At 42.4% G+C, this 21,625-nt stretch overlaps 1 protein-coding gene across 1 annotated transcript in view; it reads right to left on the bottom strand.

The window, feature by feature from the left end:
- Window positions 1-476: 476 nt before the first annotated feature.
- SUDS3 (SDS3 homolog, SIN3A corepressor complex component) overlaps window positions 477-21,625 on the bottom strand; it is a 31,130-nt gene continuing 9,981 nt past the window's right edge. Inside the window, exons 7-12 of the mRNA XM_016149528.2 lie at window positions 14,692-14,787; window positions 13,670-13,731; window positions 13,491-13,512; window positions 12,214-12,319; window positions 6,144-6,228; window positions 477-3,386 (exon numbers count right to left, since the gene is read on the bottom strand). Of these exons, the coding sequence (XP_016005014.2) occupies window positions 3,288-3,386; window positions 6,144-6,228; window positions 12,214-12,319; window positions 13,491-13,512; window positions 13,670-13,731; window positions 14,692-14,787 (470 nt within the window). The 3' untranslated portion in view covers window positions 477-3,287. The remainder of the gene's footprint in view (window positions 3,387-6,143; window positions 6,229-12,213; window positions 12,320-13,490; window positions 13,513-13,669; window positions 13,732-14,691; window positions 14,788-21,625) is intronic.

Below are 21,625 nucleotides of genomic sequence, written 5' to 3'. Positions count from 1 at the left end.
GTTTATTGTTATTTAAAAAAAAAAATCCTATACTTTTTACATTTTACATTCACCTCTCAGAGCATTTAATGGTACCAGTTAATGATGTTATTGTACAAAAAGCCCACCAGCTGCTTGAAATGGCTGCAAATTTTTTACCATGTTCTGGTATTAAAGTGGTTTAAACTCTTTGGAAAAAATGGTGTAACATTAAGTACTGAGATTTCAAATTCCCAGATTAGAAACAAGATTTTTAAATCAGGAGGAATTTTAGTAAAAATTCAAGGCTAAAGAAAAATGTTAATAGAAAAACAAAAACAAGAATATTGTAAAAAATAGGATTCCCCCAAGTTAGGTAAAAAAAAAAAAAATGCAACTAACCCCTCCCCAGCCCACCCCCCATTTCTCTTAGAAAAGTCACCCATTCCTGAACACAGGGTCTTTCACACAAATACAAGTAATATGATTTGCAGACCAGCCTCTGGGATCTTACTCTGGCCTTAATTAGAAGTCTTTTTTTTTTTTTTTTTTTAAATTAAGTTACGTTAGGTAGTTAGACATCCATAAATACTGGTATCCAAACGAATGAAAAACATCCTGGCTTTGGTATGGCTATAGAAATATGGAAATTCTTCAGGAGGACACTGTCTTAGGGACAGAGCGGTGGTGGGGGCGGGGGTGGCACACAAAACTCCCAAGAGGAGGTAAAATAAATATTGGGACACATTCGTAGCAAACACTGTGTATAATACTTGAGGCAAATGCGTCGCATTAAACACATGTACAGGTTCTTCATCAGAGCCACACACACACAAGTTCTGGATCAGAATAGTCTGGACCAACCTATATCGAAGCATCACTTGCAGGCCATAGTTTGAACTTGGGAATTCATCTGGTGCCCTGGGGTCTGGTGAGACACAAAGACCTTTTGGAGTAAGAGTGGCCAGCTGGGCTAAAGCTGGCCCCTTCTCATTCTAGGAATCTCAAAGTCTGTTTCACCCTTCTAGGTAGTTTCGCCCATCACAAAAGCTCCGCCAGCTGCTGAGGACGGGGGCTCTTCCACCCCTGGTCACTACGGGGGCCTGTCCCCGTGGTTGAAATGCTGACTTTTCATCTCTGGAGCAACCAAATAAAAAAATCTTCTGAGATCAGGAATATAATTTACTGTACTGTGTCTCAAGTCTACTTCACAAGTTCCTCCATTTTCACGATTTCATGATTTCAAGGGCTGTGACATAACTGAGGCGCAGAAGGCAGTGACGGGGCCAAGACCACACCTAAGCATGGCCTCGAACACCCTCCAGTTTACAGAAGAGAAAAGGCCGAAGTGCCCAGACCCTGGTCTTCAGTTACTTCACAGATGCACAAAGGTGCCACCAGACAAGGCCAGGAAAAAAGGCAACTTGTTGCCGCTTCCATGAGGAACCCGCAATGCTCATCGATATAAGCCTTTAGCAAAAACCCCACAAACTTTGGTGTACTGTTAGGAAGACAAGACAGCCAGTAAAAATGAAAACCTTCGATGGCAATACACACTACGAATATCTAAATAATTCCCATCACAGAGAACCAGATAACCAATAGCTGCTTGCTATTATGGGATGTTACACACACCACAGTGACAACTGAAGCAAAACGGATCCTCCCTTACAGCCAAGGCCGCCAAGAATAAAAGGCGAAGTCCCCGTTTACTGTGGACTTGGCTCACCGTAGTCAACATCCTAGGAATGGGGGCGTTGGGCCGGAAAAGAAACACAGAAGGCCCAGGCAACTTTGAATCGACAGCATCATTTATCCTGTCTTCTAGATGAGACTCCAACACCAGGGGGTACAAATGAGGAAAAAATAGATTATAAATTAAAACGAAAATGTATCTATACAAGTCTTTACTCTGAATCAGTATGGTTTGGTCTCTGTTGAAGCCAGGACTTTGGAGGTGATTCGTACGTCATCACAGCCCCCAACTTGCTTTGAGGTGTGTACATCAAGAGACAACACGAGGGAATCACTTGGGACCGAGGGAGTGGGTTACAAGGCTCTCCTAGGATGTGTAAAGCCTACTGCCTGCCCGCAGAGACGCTAACACTTGCTCTAACCCCGAATACTTTATAAAGGGCGTAAGGTGGCAACTAGGACATAAAAACCCCTACCACCCAATGAATCATCTCTCTATTACAGGAATGGGGGAAGGGGAGCAGGGAGTGAAGGGGAGTCTGTTTCATCTGAATATATTAGGATGAGTGTAGATTTAGTGGCAGCCATGGCAGGGCTTTGTCTTTGACCTGGGCCAGACCTCCTAGAAGATGTCCTGGGAGGCTGAGAGCGCCAACAAGGTTCCATGGGTTTGGAATGGCCAGTGTGCAATGGCATCAGTGACGAGAGGGTAATTTGAATAATGAGTGAGAGTCTGTAGATCACTGATTATTCCACTATTAATCTCACCTCCCTGCCTTCCATAGATAACCCAGATAACCAGCCTGTGGCAGGTACCTCTTCACCTACTTGGGAGCAGGCGAGAGAAATGAATTACAAATGAAAATGTCTGAAATGACCACTTCTAGCTTGAAATAGAACAAATGTGTTTGAATAAACCACTTGCATTAGATAACATTTAAAATATGGTACCTTGAGCACATTACGAATATAAAATGCCTCCTGCCCCCAACCCCAATTACTTCAGTGCACATAGTACCCCAGGCAAATCTTTCCTGTTGTTCAGCCAGTGGAATGGACGGCGAGCGCCAGATGTTACACAAGGCATTTATTTTTCTGAGAAGGCTGAGAGCCAGAATCCATCTCCTTCTGCTAGGACCTCTGCCCCAAGCTTCTGGGGAAACAGTGAATCGGGCTCAACAAGGGACACAGCTATGTGATCCACTAACCAGATTTAAAACATGAAAATGATTGTAGAGTATATCCCTTCCTGCTCCTCTTCATGGTAGAAAGACCTAAAGATAATTTTTAAAAGTGATGTCCCCTCGAATGCAAAGGAGGCTTAAACACACACACACACACACACACACACAGCCAAAAATAAAGAAATAAGTAAATCGAACTCCCAGGACTCCTGTGTAGTCTCATGGTGACTGGTGGCTGGAAGAAGTCGAGGCAGGAAAGCATAAAACAAAAATGGAAGTGGTGACTGGCCACGAAAGTGCCTTGCAGAATCCACAACAGTGTTCTCCAGTTTCCAAGGCCAAGGAGCAATTCCAAAGTTAAAAACTTTCTATTAAGAATAAAGCAAAACAAAACAAAAACAAAAAAACACTCCAGAAATAGGATCAAGGGAAGTAGAGCACTGTAGAGAGTCAAGCCGCTGACCTCCGGCGGATCACAAAGAGCCCGCGCTGAAGCTGGCCCAAGTAAATCCTCATCTTGGTGCTGTCACTTGTCTTCCTCACCCAGATCTGCGAGGGAGAAGGAAAGGGAACAGGATGAGAGAGGGTGATGCTGAGGAATCAATCTTCCAGAGAATCAACACATTTGCATGAATGAGTCTGTCCAGAGAACTGGCAGCCTCTTGCCGTCAGCTCGTGAGGCCTTCCCAAGCCCCTCCTCGGCCTTCGGCTCTCCTAAAGGCTGGCCGCTGGCGCAGAGAGCAGGCATCAGCCCTTGAACTCATTTCTCCCAGCCTCATCTCTCTTATACCTCTGATTAAAAAAATGAAAAGCACAGTGATATTGGGTTCCATTTTGGCCTTGATCTTAAGGACACTTTTTGATTTGGTTTGATTACGGCATTGTCAACATTTGAGTCATATATATTCGTAAACGTAAACTTTCAATCAAATGTGGAAATATTTTCCTTACCCCAAGGGACTTCCATATTATATAGCCTGTCAATACTCTGGTTTCCTGGCAATTAAGGCTAATGGTTGTACAGGAAAAGAAGGAAAAATAAAAAAGATGCCCTCAAGTGAGCTAAAGCCCAATTAGAATCACAACAGGGTTCAATTAGCTTAAGAGAGCCCTTCCCTCCTGACCACATCATTCCCCCACAGAGGGAATCAGATGTCTTGCATTTTACAGGCAGGTGCATCCTTCTGTAGAACTGAGAGCGAACTTGTGCAGCAGGGGGACTCTGCCAGAGCTGACAAGTGGATTCCAGCAGCAGCAGCACGGCAGCCGGGGATGGGAGGGAGAGCTGCCACGCGGGCGAGTGGCTGCTGCGCTCTGTGCGCCGGACACCGTGCCTCCTCATGCTCTGAACAACCCCACGGAGTAAAGACTACCGTCGCCCCCGACCCCCCGTTATAGAAAAGCAAGGCTGAGGTTAAGTGTTGGATGCGAATCCTGGCACCTGACATCCAAGCCCCTTGCTCTTCTCCACTCAACCAGCCTCTGACTCTTCTCACCGATTCTCTCACATGTTTAATTAACATGCAATTAGATGAAGCCAAAAGCATAATTTTTTAAATAACTGCATCACACTCATATATGCAAGTACAAGTTTCCAGATATATCTTCTCCCTCCCCCACTCGGTTTTCAAATTTTAAAAAAGCTTATTCTCAGTTTCATCTGAATATCTTTATTGTGATTATTTAGCAACAGAGAGACTTTAAAGTCAAACACACTGGTTTAAAAATAAAGACTGCATATAAAGCTGAACCTCTAAAGGACTTCGCAGAACCATTTTGAATTGAAAACTGACCTCCAGGAGGGCTGAACTGGGAGTCACCAACATGCTCCGAGGCACCCACCAAACCCGCCCAGTCAAGTTATGCAAAGGCCAAGTAGCTCCAGTGTCACTTAGGAGTTGACCTGAAAAATGGGCTGGAATACTTCCAACAGGCGAGACATTTTTCTCCTATTACCAGAGCTGCGTGCTTCTGATGCACTGAGGCTTCTCCCCTCCAGCAGACACGTCTCAGTGTCACTGTATCCTTGTCAGACCTTGTTGACACTCTGTTATGTCAAGGGTGACAATCTTCAACAAAGACCAAAAAAAAAATCTAACTTGCATTTTATTTTCCTGAAAAATCTCAAGGTGTCACTGAGAACATTGCTCAGTTTAGTTTGGGAACTTGGAGGTCACATGTGCTTTGTACAGCAGCCCATGTGGCCAGGAGCAAAGCTGTTGTGAAATCAGCCTCTTGCTGATGAACAGGAGGTCTATCAGACCCCCTGTTCTAGTTTTGACTTGGCTTGAGGTGACACGTAAATCCTGGGCCCAAAGAAGAATGACATTCATTTGTCTGGAAGGCTCTCCCTAAGTAAATAATCACTTTGCAAACTAGTCACATTTGTGGGCATTTTCAATTCAGGAAGCTGGGAGAATAGAAAAGGCTCAAGTTATTCCATAATCCAGTTTCATTAGATTTACTGGGCACCGGCACAAATAAGTTACGTAGGGCAGACACATAAAAATCAATTTCTTTGCAGACATTTGTGGACTGATAAAAAATCAAGCAAATCTGGCTATTAAAGTTTTAAACATTTTTTTTAACTACTAACAATACACATTACCCGTTGCTGATATCTTCCTAACAAAGGGCCAGTCACATCATCTCTGAGCATAACCCTCTGAGCTGGCTTTAGAACCAGTCCCCATCCTAAAGCAGCGACTGGAGAAGACCAACACCTCAATGGCATGAGCCTGGTAGCCCACTGTTCAGAGGCACGACAGAACACGTCAAATTGGAAAGACGGCAGGTAAGGAGTAGTGTGAGGGCCAGATTAGGCCAGCACCCATTTATTGAGCACTTACTGTATGCCAGACCCTGTGCTGGTGCCTCATTACAGCCTCACAGTACGAAACAAATCTACTAGCACATATGAAAGTTCTAGAGAAATAACAAGACAAAGATGGAGTATGCTCCACGGGCAGGTTCTACTGTCAGTAGATAGTTACCTTAAAAACCAGCAGGATTTGAATGCACAGATAACAGAGAGACTTGCCTTTTGTTCTTTCCTATTGTCTAGCTCGTGGTTCCCAAGTCAGTTACTGTACAAGGAGTTCAAAGATACCACAAGGACTACACAAACCCGCATATACTGTAGTCAAGCAAAATCAGGGATTGTCATGGGTGATTTTGCCTATGTGCAATTTCTGCCTGAAAGCACTGACTTTAGACTCTAACCCACACAAAACACATGACTCCACTACACTTTCTTAATGGCACTCACAATTTGCTTTCCTAAAGGGCGAGGGAGTTCAGTCCTACCTCATTAGCTCCAACAGAGCTGATCACACAGCTCAGTTTCTGGTTGTCCTTTGACTCCAGATAGATGGCTTGGCTCTTGTGGTACCTGCCAAAAACAAGACACAAGTTTATTTTTTAAACCACTTTATTGAAGTATGATCGACATGTAAAGAGCTGTATATATTTAATGTATAAGACTCAATGAGTTTGGGGATAAATATACACCCATGAAACTATCCTACCATTAAGGACACAGACATATGTATCACCTTCTAAAGTTTCTCCCATTCTGTTTATTATGACCATTGTTTTTTGTGAGGGTTTTTGTGTGTGTGTATGTGATAAGAACACTCAACACAAGATCTATCCTCTTAACAAATTTTAAGTATATAATACAGTATTGTTAGAGGCACATATTTTTCAGAAAGGAAGGAAGGAGAGAAGGGAAAAAAAATGTAAGCAAAGGAGTCCATTTATATTTGAGAAAGAGTCTGGATTTAAGGTTTAATTTAAAGGCTTCCATCCTTGGATTAGATTAGATGACCTCCTAATCTTCTAAATCTAAAAGTTATATTTCTTGATTCCTCTACGGAGGAAAAAAGGGAGGCCAAGGAAAGTGCTTGGAAATTAACTCTATATTTACTTTTTTACCTACATGATCTGGTTCAGAAATAAATGATAATTTTTCGAGTAAGCCCTCTATTATCACCCCAAAATACTGAAGGCTGGGTAGACAAAAACAAATTGATGGGCTTAAACAACTGTCCTGTTATTTACTTTCTATTTGTCCAAATAAGTCAAATAATTAAGAGAAAAGGCGGCCAAATTCAGCCCTTACTTTGGTCACTCATTCAACAAATACTCATTAATCACTTACTGACAATGCTAGAAGTTGGAGGCAGACAGTGAATAAGGCCACAAGGTTCCTGCTGTCATGGAACTTCAAATACAGTTGCAGGGAAGGAGATTAAATAAGCACACCTGGCGAGCAGTAACTAGGTGAAGTTTCTGAGTGTCAGACATGCACCCAGGCGTATGTAATGTAGCCCGGTCAGTCAAGAAAGATGCTTTGAACGGAACGGACAAGACAGACACTCTCCTTTCAGCCCGTGCACCTATTCTCTTCGCCTGTAGTGCAGGAGACCACCTTTGACTTCCACAAGTTCAGAGACAAGGCCAAGAGTGAAAGTGAGGAAGCCAGGACCAAAGCGCGAATGGAACAACAGCTGCCACAGGATGAAGGAGCAGCTGCTGGGTTATGAGAGTTAGAAACCAGCTGAGCTGCTGCTGGCAACACTGGCCTGGGCCCGCCCCCGATCCATCAAGAACACAACCTTTGGCTCATGCTGGCTGCACAGATCCAGCCAAGCAAACGCACTCACTCATGTAAATTCTACCAAAACTAAAACACACCTCCCGGGGAAGCACTGCATCTTATTATTTCTGTGGGGGAAGAAAGCAGACTCTGTTTTGCTGGTGTGATGAAATGATCACAGTAAAGAGTGTGCTTCACTCCCACAATGAGCTTTTTCCAATCTAGGTTCTAAGCGTTCTTTAACCTGCTACTTAGTAGCTGAAAACTCAGGTTTCCAAGTCAACTTACTTCCTGAAAACACTGTTAAAAAGAAATCAAATCATAAATGCAATTAGAACAGTGAGATTGGTTTAGTTCCAGCTTCAAAGTTGCTTTTGGCCAGAAATTAGTTGGTAAACTGGGTTAGGGAACCCTCATTATGCTAAATATGTAATATCACAAGGTTTGAATTGTACAATATATGAGAAAAGGCTGAATTAGTTCACAGTAAAACTCGAACTGAGTTTCCCTCCCACCTCTAATATTAATGTCTTGAGTAATGGTTAGAATAAAAGTACAGAGAAAAGAACATTGTTATTCTATGGGGACTGTGATTTATTAAAGAGATTAAAAAAAAAAAAAACCACAAAACAACAGGCAACTAGCCTCAAGTCATTCTGATACTATTTTCTAAATACTTTAATAAAAAAAGGTCACAGATATGGTGGAGAAGTATATTACTAGTGGAAACATACTCAATATACTGCTAAATAGAGAAAAAAACAGTCCATTATGTTCCTGTGTTTACAATAAGACATATGCACGTTACATGTGCATCATAAACACGCACCAAAAAAACTGAGTGACTATGTACATTAAATGTTTATAAGATATAAAATGTAAATTAAGCAACAGTATTCCTTTGATTGCATAGCTTTCTTTTTTTTTTTTGAGAATAAACAGGTATTATTTATATTAAAAAGTAAATGTTTCCTTAAGTCACAGTACTAGAAAATACCTAAAGATGGGGTAAAAAGAAAACCCAGTGTCACAAATCAGTGTCTTAAAGACAACCATTAATTCTGGGACTATTCACACAATTCTCATGAGATGTGTTGCATTGTCCTTCAGATGTCCTCTGAGCCCAAACCCCAACATACTTGGCTGTCTTAAAAGTGAACATCAGGAGTAAACGATACAACCTGGTTTACTGCCCCTGAGAGGTGGTCTGGGACTTAAGTATCTGGCCACCACCCCAGCCTGCCTGCTCTGGAATCACCAGAAGGTGGCAGCTTGAGTGTCCACAATTGGTCACCATCTGCTCCACAAGAGAGCTGGCCAGCATGTTTCCCAGATCAGCCCACTTCCAATCCAAATGACTCCCAGATTCTCCTGAAGAAGAGTCTGTAGGACCTCCAGGGGATTCTCATGCATTACACAATAGTCTTGGGGAATCATTATCCTTGGATATCAAATCTATTAAATTATCCAAATTCTCTGAAGAAAATAAGTCCTCGGAAATTAAAGTGCTCATGACAACCTTAACATGCAATTTACTTTCCAATTCTAAAGAGTAATAAAAGAGCAGGAAAAAAAATCAAAACATATTTAGACATAAAAAAATGATAAAAAGTAACATCAATAGAGTTAGATTAATAAAAATGTACATTACACTTTTTTGCCAATTAGCCCATTTTATAAGATACAACTCATCTCTGGTGAAAAAATACTTTAAACAGCCTCAGAGGACAAGCCCCAAATGTCAAGCTGACTTTATTACTTTATTACTAATGGAAATTCTGACCTGGGAATCCTACAATTAAGCTCTTAAAGCTTTGCCTTTACTATTAAACCCAATGAACTAGAATCACCACTACTATTATGGACAAAAAGCAATTTCTTTAGAAGGTGGGTCAAAAAGTGGGGCAGAGAAGGGGTTGAATTTAATTCTGTATCCTACTGGGAATCCTAATATTAACGTTTCATCGTTCCTGCCCTCCCCCTTCCCCCAAAAAAACCAGAGATCATGTGACAGCTATAGTACCTCAAAGAGTCCCAATACTCGTTGTAAATATTCGGTTTTAACAGTCTTCTGTGTTGGCTGAAGGCTGGAGGATTAAATGCACTCAGGCAAGTGGGTGACTTCGTGTCTGATTCACATTAACAGCCCCAGATTAACAATCTGCCAGCACCATCAGTTAGTTATTTTAAAGTATCAGCTACTTTCACAGTACTTTCTAAGAAGGGTCATTAGTCCAAATCAAAACGTGAGGAAAACTTACAGCAGGATATAAAATGCCTTAAAAGCAGTATAAGACCAAGGCAAAGAGAAGATGCTTATCTTTCAAAATGAAATGTAGCTTGATAAGTTCTCATGCCAAGATGGGAAGCCTGAATCACACTCATTTTGCTGAAGTCATTTAAAACTAAATGAAACATGTTTTGCCAGAAATACTGTTTCCCCAAAATAACTTCATACCACTGGAAAGAACATGAAGTGATTCAGTTGACCTCTGGGCCACAGGCAACGAATGCTGAAAAAGAATGAAAAACAGCAGCTGCCAAGTGACAAGGACACAAAAAGCAAACAGCAGAACGTGGTGAGACATGAGAGGGCGGCTCTGCACTGGTGAACATGCCAGCCAGGAACCCCCTGCACGCCTTCCAAATACAGCAGGGAAGGGAGGGACCCACCTTTTGACAAATGCGTCATGAACTCTGACTGCCAAGACCAAAGAAGAGAAATGCACAGACTACAGAGAGAACAGTCCCGATATTTAATAACAGCATAAAAGCAATTCATTTAAATTCATTGAAAAAGTAAAATGCTCCCAGAGATCTTATATTAAAAATTTCTGCCACCATTGTGAGAAAGACCGTGAAATTCCTTCAAAATGTTTCAGTCTAACACAGCAAACCTGCCCAGTCTAGTCTGTCTACATTATGAAACACCAGTCACTGTAGATACTTTCTTTAGAAAAACAAGACTTTTATTTTACAGCATTTTCACCCTCAAGACACGTCTCATAAAGTCTATGGATTAAGCTTTAGAAAGAGGAAAATCCTAAGCAACACAGTTACAAAATGAACATTATTTGAAATATCACATGGCTTTAGGACTCATAGATCCATAAAAATGTTAGTGATAAATCTCATCATTTTTGAAGACGGTTCTTATGTGTGGGCTTGATCTTTAAAGGTTATTTGGTTTTCATTATTTGAAACATTTTTCATCTTTTCTGGCCCCTCGGTGTGTTGAGCAGTTAGAGCCTGCCACCTAGTGGTGACATGCACGGATAAGCAGTATCAAGATACAACGTAACGGGCCTTTTTGAGGAATGCCAAGTAATAACCAAACGAGAGGGGCAGAAGCCACAAAGATCGCTCACAGTATCATCCGTCATCATCCACGGGGTGATTAATTCACTGCAACCTAATAGGTGCAACTGATTAATTTCAGGCATGACTAGATCTCTAAGTATTTTTGCCAATTTTAGGAGTATATTACAAGGTAATCAACTGACAATAATACTGAGGTTTTTTTTCTTTAAGAAAGATAAAAAATTAAAAATAATCATTACTTTAATTAGAAACTTTGGGTTAAGTAAATTTACTGAAATTCAAAAGATCATTATATAGCCATAATAGAAAATACAATAACTAAGAAAAGCATTCTGCGTATTACTAAGTGGAAAGGCAGAACACAAATACGTGTCCACCATGATTTAAACTGAGTAAGAGTGTGCCTGCATACGGCTCATGAATAAAGGAATATATCAAATGATATATTCCAGAGCATGACCCAGGGTGACGTAATACCTAGCAGAGTGCCTAGTTACAGAGCAGACAGTAAATGTTTGTTGAATTAATAAATAGATGAATTTTTAAGGTTCTTTTGTATTGTTTTGCCATATTCTTCCCAATGAAAACACTGGCGCTCTGAAGGTTTCAACCCGTCTTCAATGTAAACCAGTTGCAGGGTGCAACCCCAGGTATGTTTTTCGGAAGACTCATGCAGCAGGATGCCATGTGAAGAATACCTCATCAAATAAACAACACCTTATACTAACGTCTTAGACCCACAGCACCCATTAACATATCAGAGGACCCAAACAGTGCTACAAAGAAGAAACCCATTTATCTTAAGGAATACGGTCATTTCCCCAAACTCATTTGACTACGAAATTCTTTTTTCCACAGAACACTTATTAATTTTAGCACAAAGGGGCAGATTTCAGAAGAGGCAGAGGGGGATAGAAGCCCTGACCCCAATCTACAGGGGAGGCTCAAAGATGTAACCCTGCAAGTCTAGTACAGTAGCAGCAGCCTGGAGAAAGAAGGGAGGCCATCATCAGAAGACCATGTTTTTGGGAAACACTGACTTCAGAGATCTAACAACCAGTAACAACGAAAAAGACTCCGAATACACTTTGAACCAGGGGTCTCCAATCCCCGGGCCGCGGACCAGGACCAGTTCGTAGCCTGTTAGAAACCAGGCTGCACAGCCAGATGTGAGCTGCGGGCAAGTGAGCAATACTTCACCTGTGTTTGCAGCCGTTCCTCAGCACTAGCATCACCGCCTCAGCTCCACCTCAGGTCATCAGACACTAGTTTCTCAAAGGAGCACCGGTCCCTGGCACCAAAAGCTGGGGACCGCTGCTTTAAATGTTATTGCACTTTTAATACTATGTACGTTAAGCAGTAGCCATGCTCTTAAATAATGCTTGATAACTCCAGCCTTCTTTCCAAGTGGTTCTTCTGAGACTCTTATGAGTAACCTATTTTTCCATAACATACCATCTTTTATCGTAGTACAGTTTTCCATCTTCTATCCGGGCTTCAAACCTCTGGGCTGGAGACTCTGCAGGCGTGGCAGGTAAGTGTTCGGGAGAGGACGGGGATGCTGAGGAACCAAAGAGTTATTTCAATGGCGACGCATGTAACAAACATGTGTCCACCAGCTAACAAACATGCTTTAATTGAAATGATATTAAAAGGTGTTAAGAATTATGATCACCAAGTCCTTTCAGTTGTAATACATGGGAATCCAATAAAATTCTTGTATAGTACATCTAACTTGATCCTTTAAGCAAACCTGTGAGGTAAGCAAGGGGAAGATTAACCTCACTGAACAGAGGAGAAACCTGAGGCTCAGGCAGGCTAAGGGATTTGCTCAAGGTCACCTAGAGTAGGACTAAAACTCCAGTAACCATCAGAAGTGCAAGAATTAGGTAAATCTCTCTAAATTTATAAAGTGAAATAATTTCTAGGAATATTCATTACTAGAAAGAACAGACTATTTGGGAATGTATAGAGTCAAGCTAATACAGTGCTAATAACTATGGCGAGTTCAAATAATCTAAATTCACACACTTACTCAAACCCCTCCCCCATTCAGTCTTCATAACTGAGGACCTCTCTGTGGCCCACAGTGGCCCTCGGGAGGAAATTATTTAAAGAAAGAAGAACCTTGCTTTCTTCCCCAAGATTTGGTGAGTAGGGGGATGTGTGAATAATCACAGTGTTTAAAACAAAACAAAAAATGCCTTGCCAGTTCAGAATTCTGTCTTATAGCCTAGCACTGACTCTCAAGTGCTGCTCAGGAAGGAATCACTGTGAAGATAGGGCCAGGCTCTTCTGCAAGCTGGGGCTGCTAGCAGCCTGTGCATCCCTTCCCAGAGCCAGGCAATGAAAGTACTAGGTACAGCAGTGCCTAGTACTTAACTCCACAGAGCAAGTAATACTGAAAAATCCTTCCGGTTTCATTTTCAGACATGGATGTGTACTTAAATCTTATGGCTGCCAACACAGAAGGAAACCTTTACCAGCCAGTCAATCAAATGTCTCTTTTACAATAAATCCTACGGAAAAGACAAAAATAACTAACACAGTGGGATTTAAAAAAATAATCAAGCAAGGGTGCACTTAAGGTTCCCTTCAACTTTCATGATGACTACTCTAAGGCAAATGATGTACATTTTATTTTGGGCAACAAGTCCCTGTTACATACTCACACGCTTCTCCAACAACATGATAAACGACTGCACAAATGTCAGTAATGTCAATGCACTTACCTGGTCTCTTGGGTGACTTAAGCTGTAAGAAGAAGAACAACAAAAAATCTTAGAGACAATCATTTCAAATGCAACTTAAGGTGTCAAAGGTATCGGATTTAATAAGTAACGTGAACAAAGTAAAGCAGAAAACCACTGTGAGCCTAAGCTTTCGAATAAATCAAAAAATCAAACTGTACCTTATTTAATGTTCTCAGATCCTCCATGATCTGTTCATCTGTTAACAAATAGTTTAGCTGGGGTGTTGAGAGTTAAAGGAATGTGTCTGAAAAGTATGGTTTCCAGCAAACAGAGATCAAAGAAATGGTACCAATATTTTAGAACTTACAAAGTGTGATTGTTACATGAAAATTTTAAAATAGCTTGCCTCTTGGAAGTTTTTGATTCTCTTATTAAGTGTTACGTGATGCCAGGTATATAAAGGAATTCACACTCCTCCCCACCCCCAATCTTATAGTCTTCTATGATGAGAAGGCAGAATGAGATTCAATAGGTAACCACAATAATAGTGAGAGCACAGCATACAATAAAAGAATTTCATCCTGAATTTATAGTGCATTTGTTCCAAAGATCTGAAGATTTCCGCATATAGATCATGGGGTTAATCTCCCTAGCAACTTAAATTCTCCGTTGTGAAGATAAAGGGACCTGAAGTTATGCCCTTTCCTGGTGGCAGACGAGTAACTGAACCATTTTGTGTAAATGGCTATTTATTATCTCCTCAAGAGGACAGAAATAATACTTCTCCATAAGTACTCTTCCTATTCCCATTTTTATGAGTAAAAGGGCTTCTTTATGTCCGACTGAAATCTCATTTGCTTTAATTTAACAAGTTTACAACCCAGTTTTAGGAATATAGATAACTGAAACAAAATGCAGGAATTACTGTCTTCATTTTACAGGTGAAAAAATTAAGGGACATGAAATTTCCAGTTGCCCTGAATCTTAGTTGCCCTGAGTATTAAAACCAGATTGAACTTTTAACACAACGTATCTTTCCAAATAACTGTTCTCTATAAATTCCTCCCACTGAAAGCAGTAGCAACTGGTAACTCCAATAATAAAATGGCTGACCCTACGTTCCAATTGAATATGACTATTTTCTGTAAGATAATACCAAGTATATTCTATCAACTGGGTAAGCAAAGGGTTTAGTAGTCTTAAGGAAAAAAAGTGATCAAGGCTTGATGCAAATGGATATCAGGAGCAGGTTTTCTCCTCTTGTCTGGAATGGGGACAGGATCGTTTGGTCGCCTCCGCAACTTTCTGGTCATGATGGGTTTCACTTCCATAGAATCTGTGGCAAGAATGGAATGGGTAAATCTATCCAATCCCCACTGAAGTCAGTGAGAATTTCTACAGTGTAAGAATACCTGCCCCACAGCCATCCAATCAGAACTGTTTTACTGGTACGTCTGGTCCACACATGGCTCAAGCCAGACACCTTTAAAGAGAGGGTCTGTGCTTAGAAGATTCATACCGGCTGGCTTAAGAACATCCCTCTCAGAAAGACAGCCCGGCCCTGCAGTCTACCATTCTGACTGCTGCAGAAATCTCTCTAGGAACCTGAAAACCAAAGATTTTTTTCCTCTTCCCTCAAATTTAAAGAGGCCAGAGTCGTAGGCTCTTGGGATTGGGAGGAACTTTCGGGTCATCTCAGTAGACTAATCCCTGCTGTTCCCACAGAGGGTAGGTGGACTGAAGCCCACCAGTATACGAGGCTCTTTTAGAGGCTAGTGCCCTCAGTGCCCACACTTTTATACGAGATCATCATTTTGTAATTACTTGGCTATCAAGAATGCTATAATGAAGGCTAGGATAAAGGCCTCCTTTCATTCTTCTTGCCTTCTCTCTGACACTGGCTGCTGACTCCCCTCACCTTAAAACCTCTCCTCCCTCAGTCACTGCCACATAAATCTCTCCTCTCCTGATCTGCCTCCTTGGGGCCCTTTTTGCTGGTCTGTCCCTTAAAAACTGGTGATCTCTGGAGCCCAGGCAGCCTCATCCTGTATCCCAATGACTCTCCAATCAACTGTAGCTCCACCCGCCCTTCTGAATGGCAACCTATAGCCTACGACACCATATACTCTCCAGGTACCAAGCAAACTCATTTCTTCTGGTTTTACCTCCCAAGGCTGCCTCCTCCCCAGTGTCTCAGGGCATTATGTCTTTCCATCCCTCCAAGACAGAACAAAATCTGTCATCTGTGACCTGTCTTCCTTCACCCAGGCATCAAACCTACCAGATAATGGCAGTTCTGCCTCTCAACTCCAACCCCTCATCATTTCCTCACCTCTCTCAAAGGGATCTTCCTAAGACATAAATCAGATCATTTGCACACTACTCAAATATTCCAATGGCTTGCCACTCTCTACAGAATAAAGTCCAAGCCTCATCTGTTCTCCCTCATTCTTTATTCACATGTGCTAGCTTTTAGCTATTCTGTTCCCCGAAAGGACCATATTTTTTATGCCTTTGAGTCTTTGCACTCTGTCATCTCTGCCTAGCCTCTTCTTTTATGCCCAACAAACTCCTACACAAATCCCTCAAGAGCCAGCCCAACACTCCCCATTCTGTGACGGCTGCTACAGAGAGTAACAAGAACATCTGTACAAACCTCTACTGCCAAGTGCCACACATTATGGGGCATTTTCCCCAGCAGATGCTTGAATTCTACCCCAGCATGGAATCTGCCCTGACCTCAGCATCCCAACAGTAGGGACATCGCAGTTTCCAGCTGAACAACTAGATGAGGTCAAGCCTGATGATAAGACACAGTCAACTTGTGATTACGCACACTATCAGCAGAGGAGACTGGACAGCCTTACAGAATTCAAATGTAGACCTTCCACTTCCACAAACTGTGGGATATCAGAGCATTTAATAAACATGCATACAAAGTCTCAGTCGTTTTTGCATGTTGATCTTAATAAGAGAAATGGGCGATACTGATTTTTTTTCTCCTATAAAGGAATGGGGGTAAAATGATAAGAACTACAGGACTAATGATTATTCATTCATAAAAGTATACTTGGAAGTTGGGGTAGCTGAAAGGAAAAACACACAAGCACCTTTGGGGGAAAGGTAGGGGGGGGGAGCCTTCTCCTTAAAAGAAATCTCTCGCCCTGTGCCAAGAGGCCATCCTTCACTAAACGGCCGGTGGGTCTGAATCCCTGCTGCGGCTATGTGACCTAAGGCAGGCTACGTAAGTATTCTGTCTCAAGTTTCCTCAACTATGAAATGGAAATATCAATAATATTTCCCTCACAGGGTGTTATGAGGATTACATGAGATGATACATGTAAAGCCCTCAGCACAGTGCCTGCCAAAACAAGAGTTCAATCAATGCTAGTTTTTATTATCATACTTTCAGCCAGGAAAAAAACTGTACAAAGATCTTTTTAAAATGTCAAGGAGCAAAGAACTAAAATAGAAGTTAAATATTGAAGATAACTGATGTCAACTGCATGGCTTTGTAACATTCAGACCTAAAATTAATTCATTAGGCCAGTCACAGCAATAACCGAATCAGTTATATCCAAAAGACTGCTTCAGCAGAAGATGCTCTGAAGAAGCCCCTAGGATTTATTAGCTTGTTCCCACCATGCATCCAGGAGAGAGGCTCGAGCAGGGAGCAGCGCTGGCCAGCAGTCCAGAAGGAAGATGTGACTCAAGAGGAAGACCAACATGTGAGTATCACAGCCCCAAAACTACGCAGTAAGATGATATCTGTAACTCACTTTGTTCCAGTCCCAGGTTTGCCTACTTGACTTCTAAGGTAGATTTTCATAGCGGAATGAGATACCCTGACCACCTGGGTCTGAGTCTGCTGAAGTTCTTACTATGCACTGGAAGCAACAGGCTGACATTTATAACATTGGTCTCCTGTGAATTTGGCCAACAGGAGTCCCAAAGGTCTCAATCTGGGTGCAGTGACAAAAACCAAACTTCTGGAACTGAGACTCAGACCTCGGAGTACGGTGGCCCCGGAGCAGGCACCCTAGAAGGAAATCGGTCTTCTGCTCAGACATGGTGCACCAAGCACGGTACACCTCTGACAGGCTTACATCAGAGCCTCCCTGATCCAGAGGACTCCGTAGGTTTGCTTCGGTTCAGTGGGGATGCCATTTACAGGATCTAACTGAACACCTAGCAATTAAATTAGGGAGCACATATGACAGGAAATACTGAACAAGCACCAAGATTAGGTACACAGCTCCCCTCCAAATCATCTCGCATACACGACCTTTAACTATAAACCCTAATGCTCCACTCGCCAGGAAGGAGGGTGTGAACGGCCAAATCTGACAAGCATGGGCACTCCCCAGCCAGCACTGGGCATGCCAGCTAAGAACTGGCAGTACATGGTACATACGGTGCATACGTAGTCTTTACAGCCTAGTCCATATAGAAAGACATTCCGGATAACATTAATTATCCACAATTAACATACAATTACCATTCACTGGCTAGCCTTTTGTTCTGCACTTCTCTATGCCAATGCATTCACTCCAAGAGCTTACCTGCCACAGTGTGCCAACCGCTGCAGTAAAAGCTTTATTCTAACAAACTTCAACCATTAAAACAAACTCATACCTGTTCAGCTATTTAGAAAAACTAACTGTAGTGACTCAAAGGAACATCCTCAAGAAAAAGGAGGAAGTGGAAGAAAAGCTACCACAGAATAAACACTGTAGTAGATGGGCAATTACTCCCAAAAAGGGGCAGCGCAACACGGGGCCAGACCAGAACAAAGGCCAGCGCACTTCATACCCCTCGCCAGTGGGTGGCAGGCTCATCGGCACCACAGATCAATGGTGCAGTGGCAATCGCAAATGGGTGCCTGGAGGAGGTGGGTGGAGGCAGGGTGGACAATCAAGGGCAGGTCTTTGGAAGCCAAACCAGGATAGGAACAAAGAGACCAATCTCCATTAGGCCGAAGTTGCCCATCATTCAGGGATGGCTTTTAAGGAGTGAACCAATTGAACCCCCTCCTCTGTGCCCTCTATGCTAAACAACCTGGATTCCACAATGGCAGCATCAGAAAAGAACACCCTGGAGAGACACCCACTCCACCAAAAATCCCGGTCACCACTTCTATTTTCCCTCCCCAGAGAGCTGCATGGGAATCTCTTTTGAACTTGACTTCCAAGGTTCCCTGCTCATTGGCTACACAGTGCATAAAACTTACCGCTCCTACGTCAGAACTACCACACATTCCTTAAAGGTTTTACACCTATATCAATAAACTGCATATACCTTAAGGGTTTTATAATCAGTGAAAACACGCCTGTCAGCGGCTCCCTTTCTCTCAACACTGCCACACAGTGGGGGAGACACGGAAACTGTGTCAGTCTTGTAACACAGCCCCTTGAGGACACGGACCTTAGAAATTAGCCTCGTTCTGTGAGTCACTGAGAATCATATGGATCCATGGTATATGTAGGGACTGTGTATAATGTGGTAATTAAGAAAAAACACTTGGAGTCTGACAAATTCTGGCTTAACCACTATCTCAATGGGGGCACTTTGAGCAAATGGCTGTTTCTCTGAGCCTGCTTTGCCAAGTCAAGTCACAGGGAGCTGTAGGAACTGAATCATGTTAAAACGTCTCAGTCCCTAAGTGCTGACTCTGCGAGCCAGCTGCTCTTGAAAGCACCTTCGAGGCACTATCTCAACTCATCCTTACACCAACCCTCCCTGGTAGGTTCTGTTATCTCCTTGCCAAACAAGAAAACCCCACCACAGAAGTACGTTCCTGACAGGGCTTGGATTCAAACTCATCTGTCAGCCTGTAGAGACAGCTCTAATATTTGTATGTAATACCTGGCTAAATATAAGTACTCAGGAAACAGAACTCCTATTTTGATGTTATAATTATTCCATGGCTCCAGCTATGAATCTAGTATCTTCTAAAGGAAATTCATAGGCTTTACTGAGGTCGTGAATAGCTTCAACAGGAACCTGAGGGTTAGAGGAAGCCCCTGGTGGGGGAAGAACTTGCAAAAGAAGATGCAGCAGCAGTTAGTGGGCCGTTGGAAGATAAAAGGCAGCTGTCCTAACGACAGGAAGAGGAAAAACGAATTAACAATGATAAAGTGCCCCACATTTTAAATCTCATTAAATCCTCATTGATTATTTGGGTTTCTTATAACCTTGGCCTCCACTGCAGAGAAAACTCACTCTCAGGTAATAATTCTACCTATAAACTCTGTTCGAAGTATGGTCTGACCAGCAGTCCCCGGGAGGTGCTCAGATGAAGGATCTCGGGCTCCACTCCAGACCCCTGAAGCAGAATCTGCATTTCATCTTGATAAAATATCTCAGGTGACTCATACACACTCAGACTGGGGAAGCGCTGACCTAGCACCTAGGTTCTTTAACAACAGTACACCTTTCTCCACAAGTGATGAGACCCTCCCACTAATTCTTATGGAGGTCTGTAAATGCTCGAAGTTCTGTTAGGACCAAGCAGGTCACCAGATACACCCATCTCAATAAGTTATTTGAAGTAAGCCTCTCATAAATCTCTTATTCACCTTTGTTTTTTCAAGAAATCTCCATGCTGAACCAGAAAAGGAATTTAAGACATCTATTTTCTGGGCAGAGAGCTAGGCAACACTGATGTCGGGCATCAATCCACAAAGGTAAAGTCAGTCACTTGATGATCGGAATGAAATCAGGCTTTTAATCCACTACCATAGCAGCACCATCTGTGGAGATGCTAATTATCCTTCTAGCTTCAGTGCCTTGCAACACTCTATCACGACCTTGGCAGTGCTCTCCAACCGAGGGTACCAAATGGCCTGAGAAAGGACATCGGCACCTTTAATGCCCATGGCTAGCTCTGAGCACTTCTGTCATCTATTTTACTGCATTACGAATTATTTTCCCTCATTTATTTATCTTTTCTACCCTGGGAGGCTCAGCCTCCTCAAGTCACCGAGGATGCCTCCTGTCCTAGTTAAGATTCTGGCTGTAAAACTGCCTGGCCAAACAATGTCTATCACTTGTCAATAATTCGGATGCCAAATCACAGGTAAGGTGATATTTTTCCTTGCAGATGGAAAGCGAGCAGCTATAAACGGACAGTATTTCCCCCTAGCCTAATGAAGGCTCCCGAACATCTGGTGGCTCTAGCGGAGAGCGATGAGGCATCAATGCCAGACACAGCCACCATCAGAGAAAACGGCGTGCAGGTCAGAAAACAGGCAGGCAGACTGGTACCGAAGTAGGTACTGCAGCATTCACAGTCTAATTAAAAAAGCATTTTAACAAGAACAAGATGGTGCTGTCTGAAGATGCTATTTTAGCATCCATTCTCACCCAAGAAACATTTCTGAGCTGCTTTCAGAGGTCTTCAAAGAATAAATTCCTTTTGCCAACTCTCTCAGTGAGGAAGCTAGCAGAGATTTTTCAAGAGTCAGACTCCCACTTAAGACACAACCACATCCTCATTGGTATATCATGGGGATTGGAGCTAGAAGTTTGTGTCGATTGGGAGGCCATGATGGTTCACAGCACCAGAAATACAGATGGGGAAACACAGCTCTTAACTCTTCCTTTTAGTTTCAAAACCGACCCCAAGGACTTACATAAAAATAATGCATTTCCTACAGACCCCCACCTAGGTATGCCAGGGCCTAGTACCTCCAGAATATGATTATAAAAGTTAAATCTTAGGGTTGTACATGAGGCATATCCAAGTGACCGACTCAGCACTGACTTTCCTTATGGTATCTGCTGATGGAAATTCTGCCAAGTTCCAAAATAGCTAGTTCAAGCCAATTCTCATCCTGTGTCTCTCTAGGATTCATCAGTCCACATATGGCAACGGAAGTCAGCCCTCGGCCCATATTGCTTCTCCTTACAACCTGCTGACTTCCCATAGGTGGATTACTAAATCCTGAAGGCAAGGGAGGGACTGGCTCTGAGTCAATGGAGCTTTACCATCTTTACAGAAGAGTTCAGTTTAGCTACCTCTGCTGAAATTGTATCAACTCTTTCTAAAATGTTCACAGTAACATCTGGGAGAAGAGCTCTAATAACCTAGATGATGCAGCCAAAAGCCTTTGTTCTCATATCTAGGTCAAAGGAAGACAAGGTCTTTTCTGTATTCAAGGCGCACTGAACAA

Source organism: Rousettus aegyptiacus, unplaced genomic scaffold, assembly GCF_014176215.1.
Source record: "Rousettus aegyptiacus isolate mRouAeg1 unplaced genomic scaffold, mRouAeg1.p scaffold_m13_p_5, whole genome shotgun sequence".
Lineage (NCBI taxonomy): Eukaryota > Metazoa > Chordata > Mammalia > Chiroptera > Pteropodidae > Rousettus > Rousettus aegyptiacus.
The sequence above is the reverse complement of the archived record's forward strand: the minus strand, read 5'-3'. Positions and strand labels throughout refer to the sequence as shown.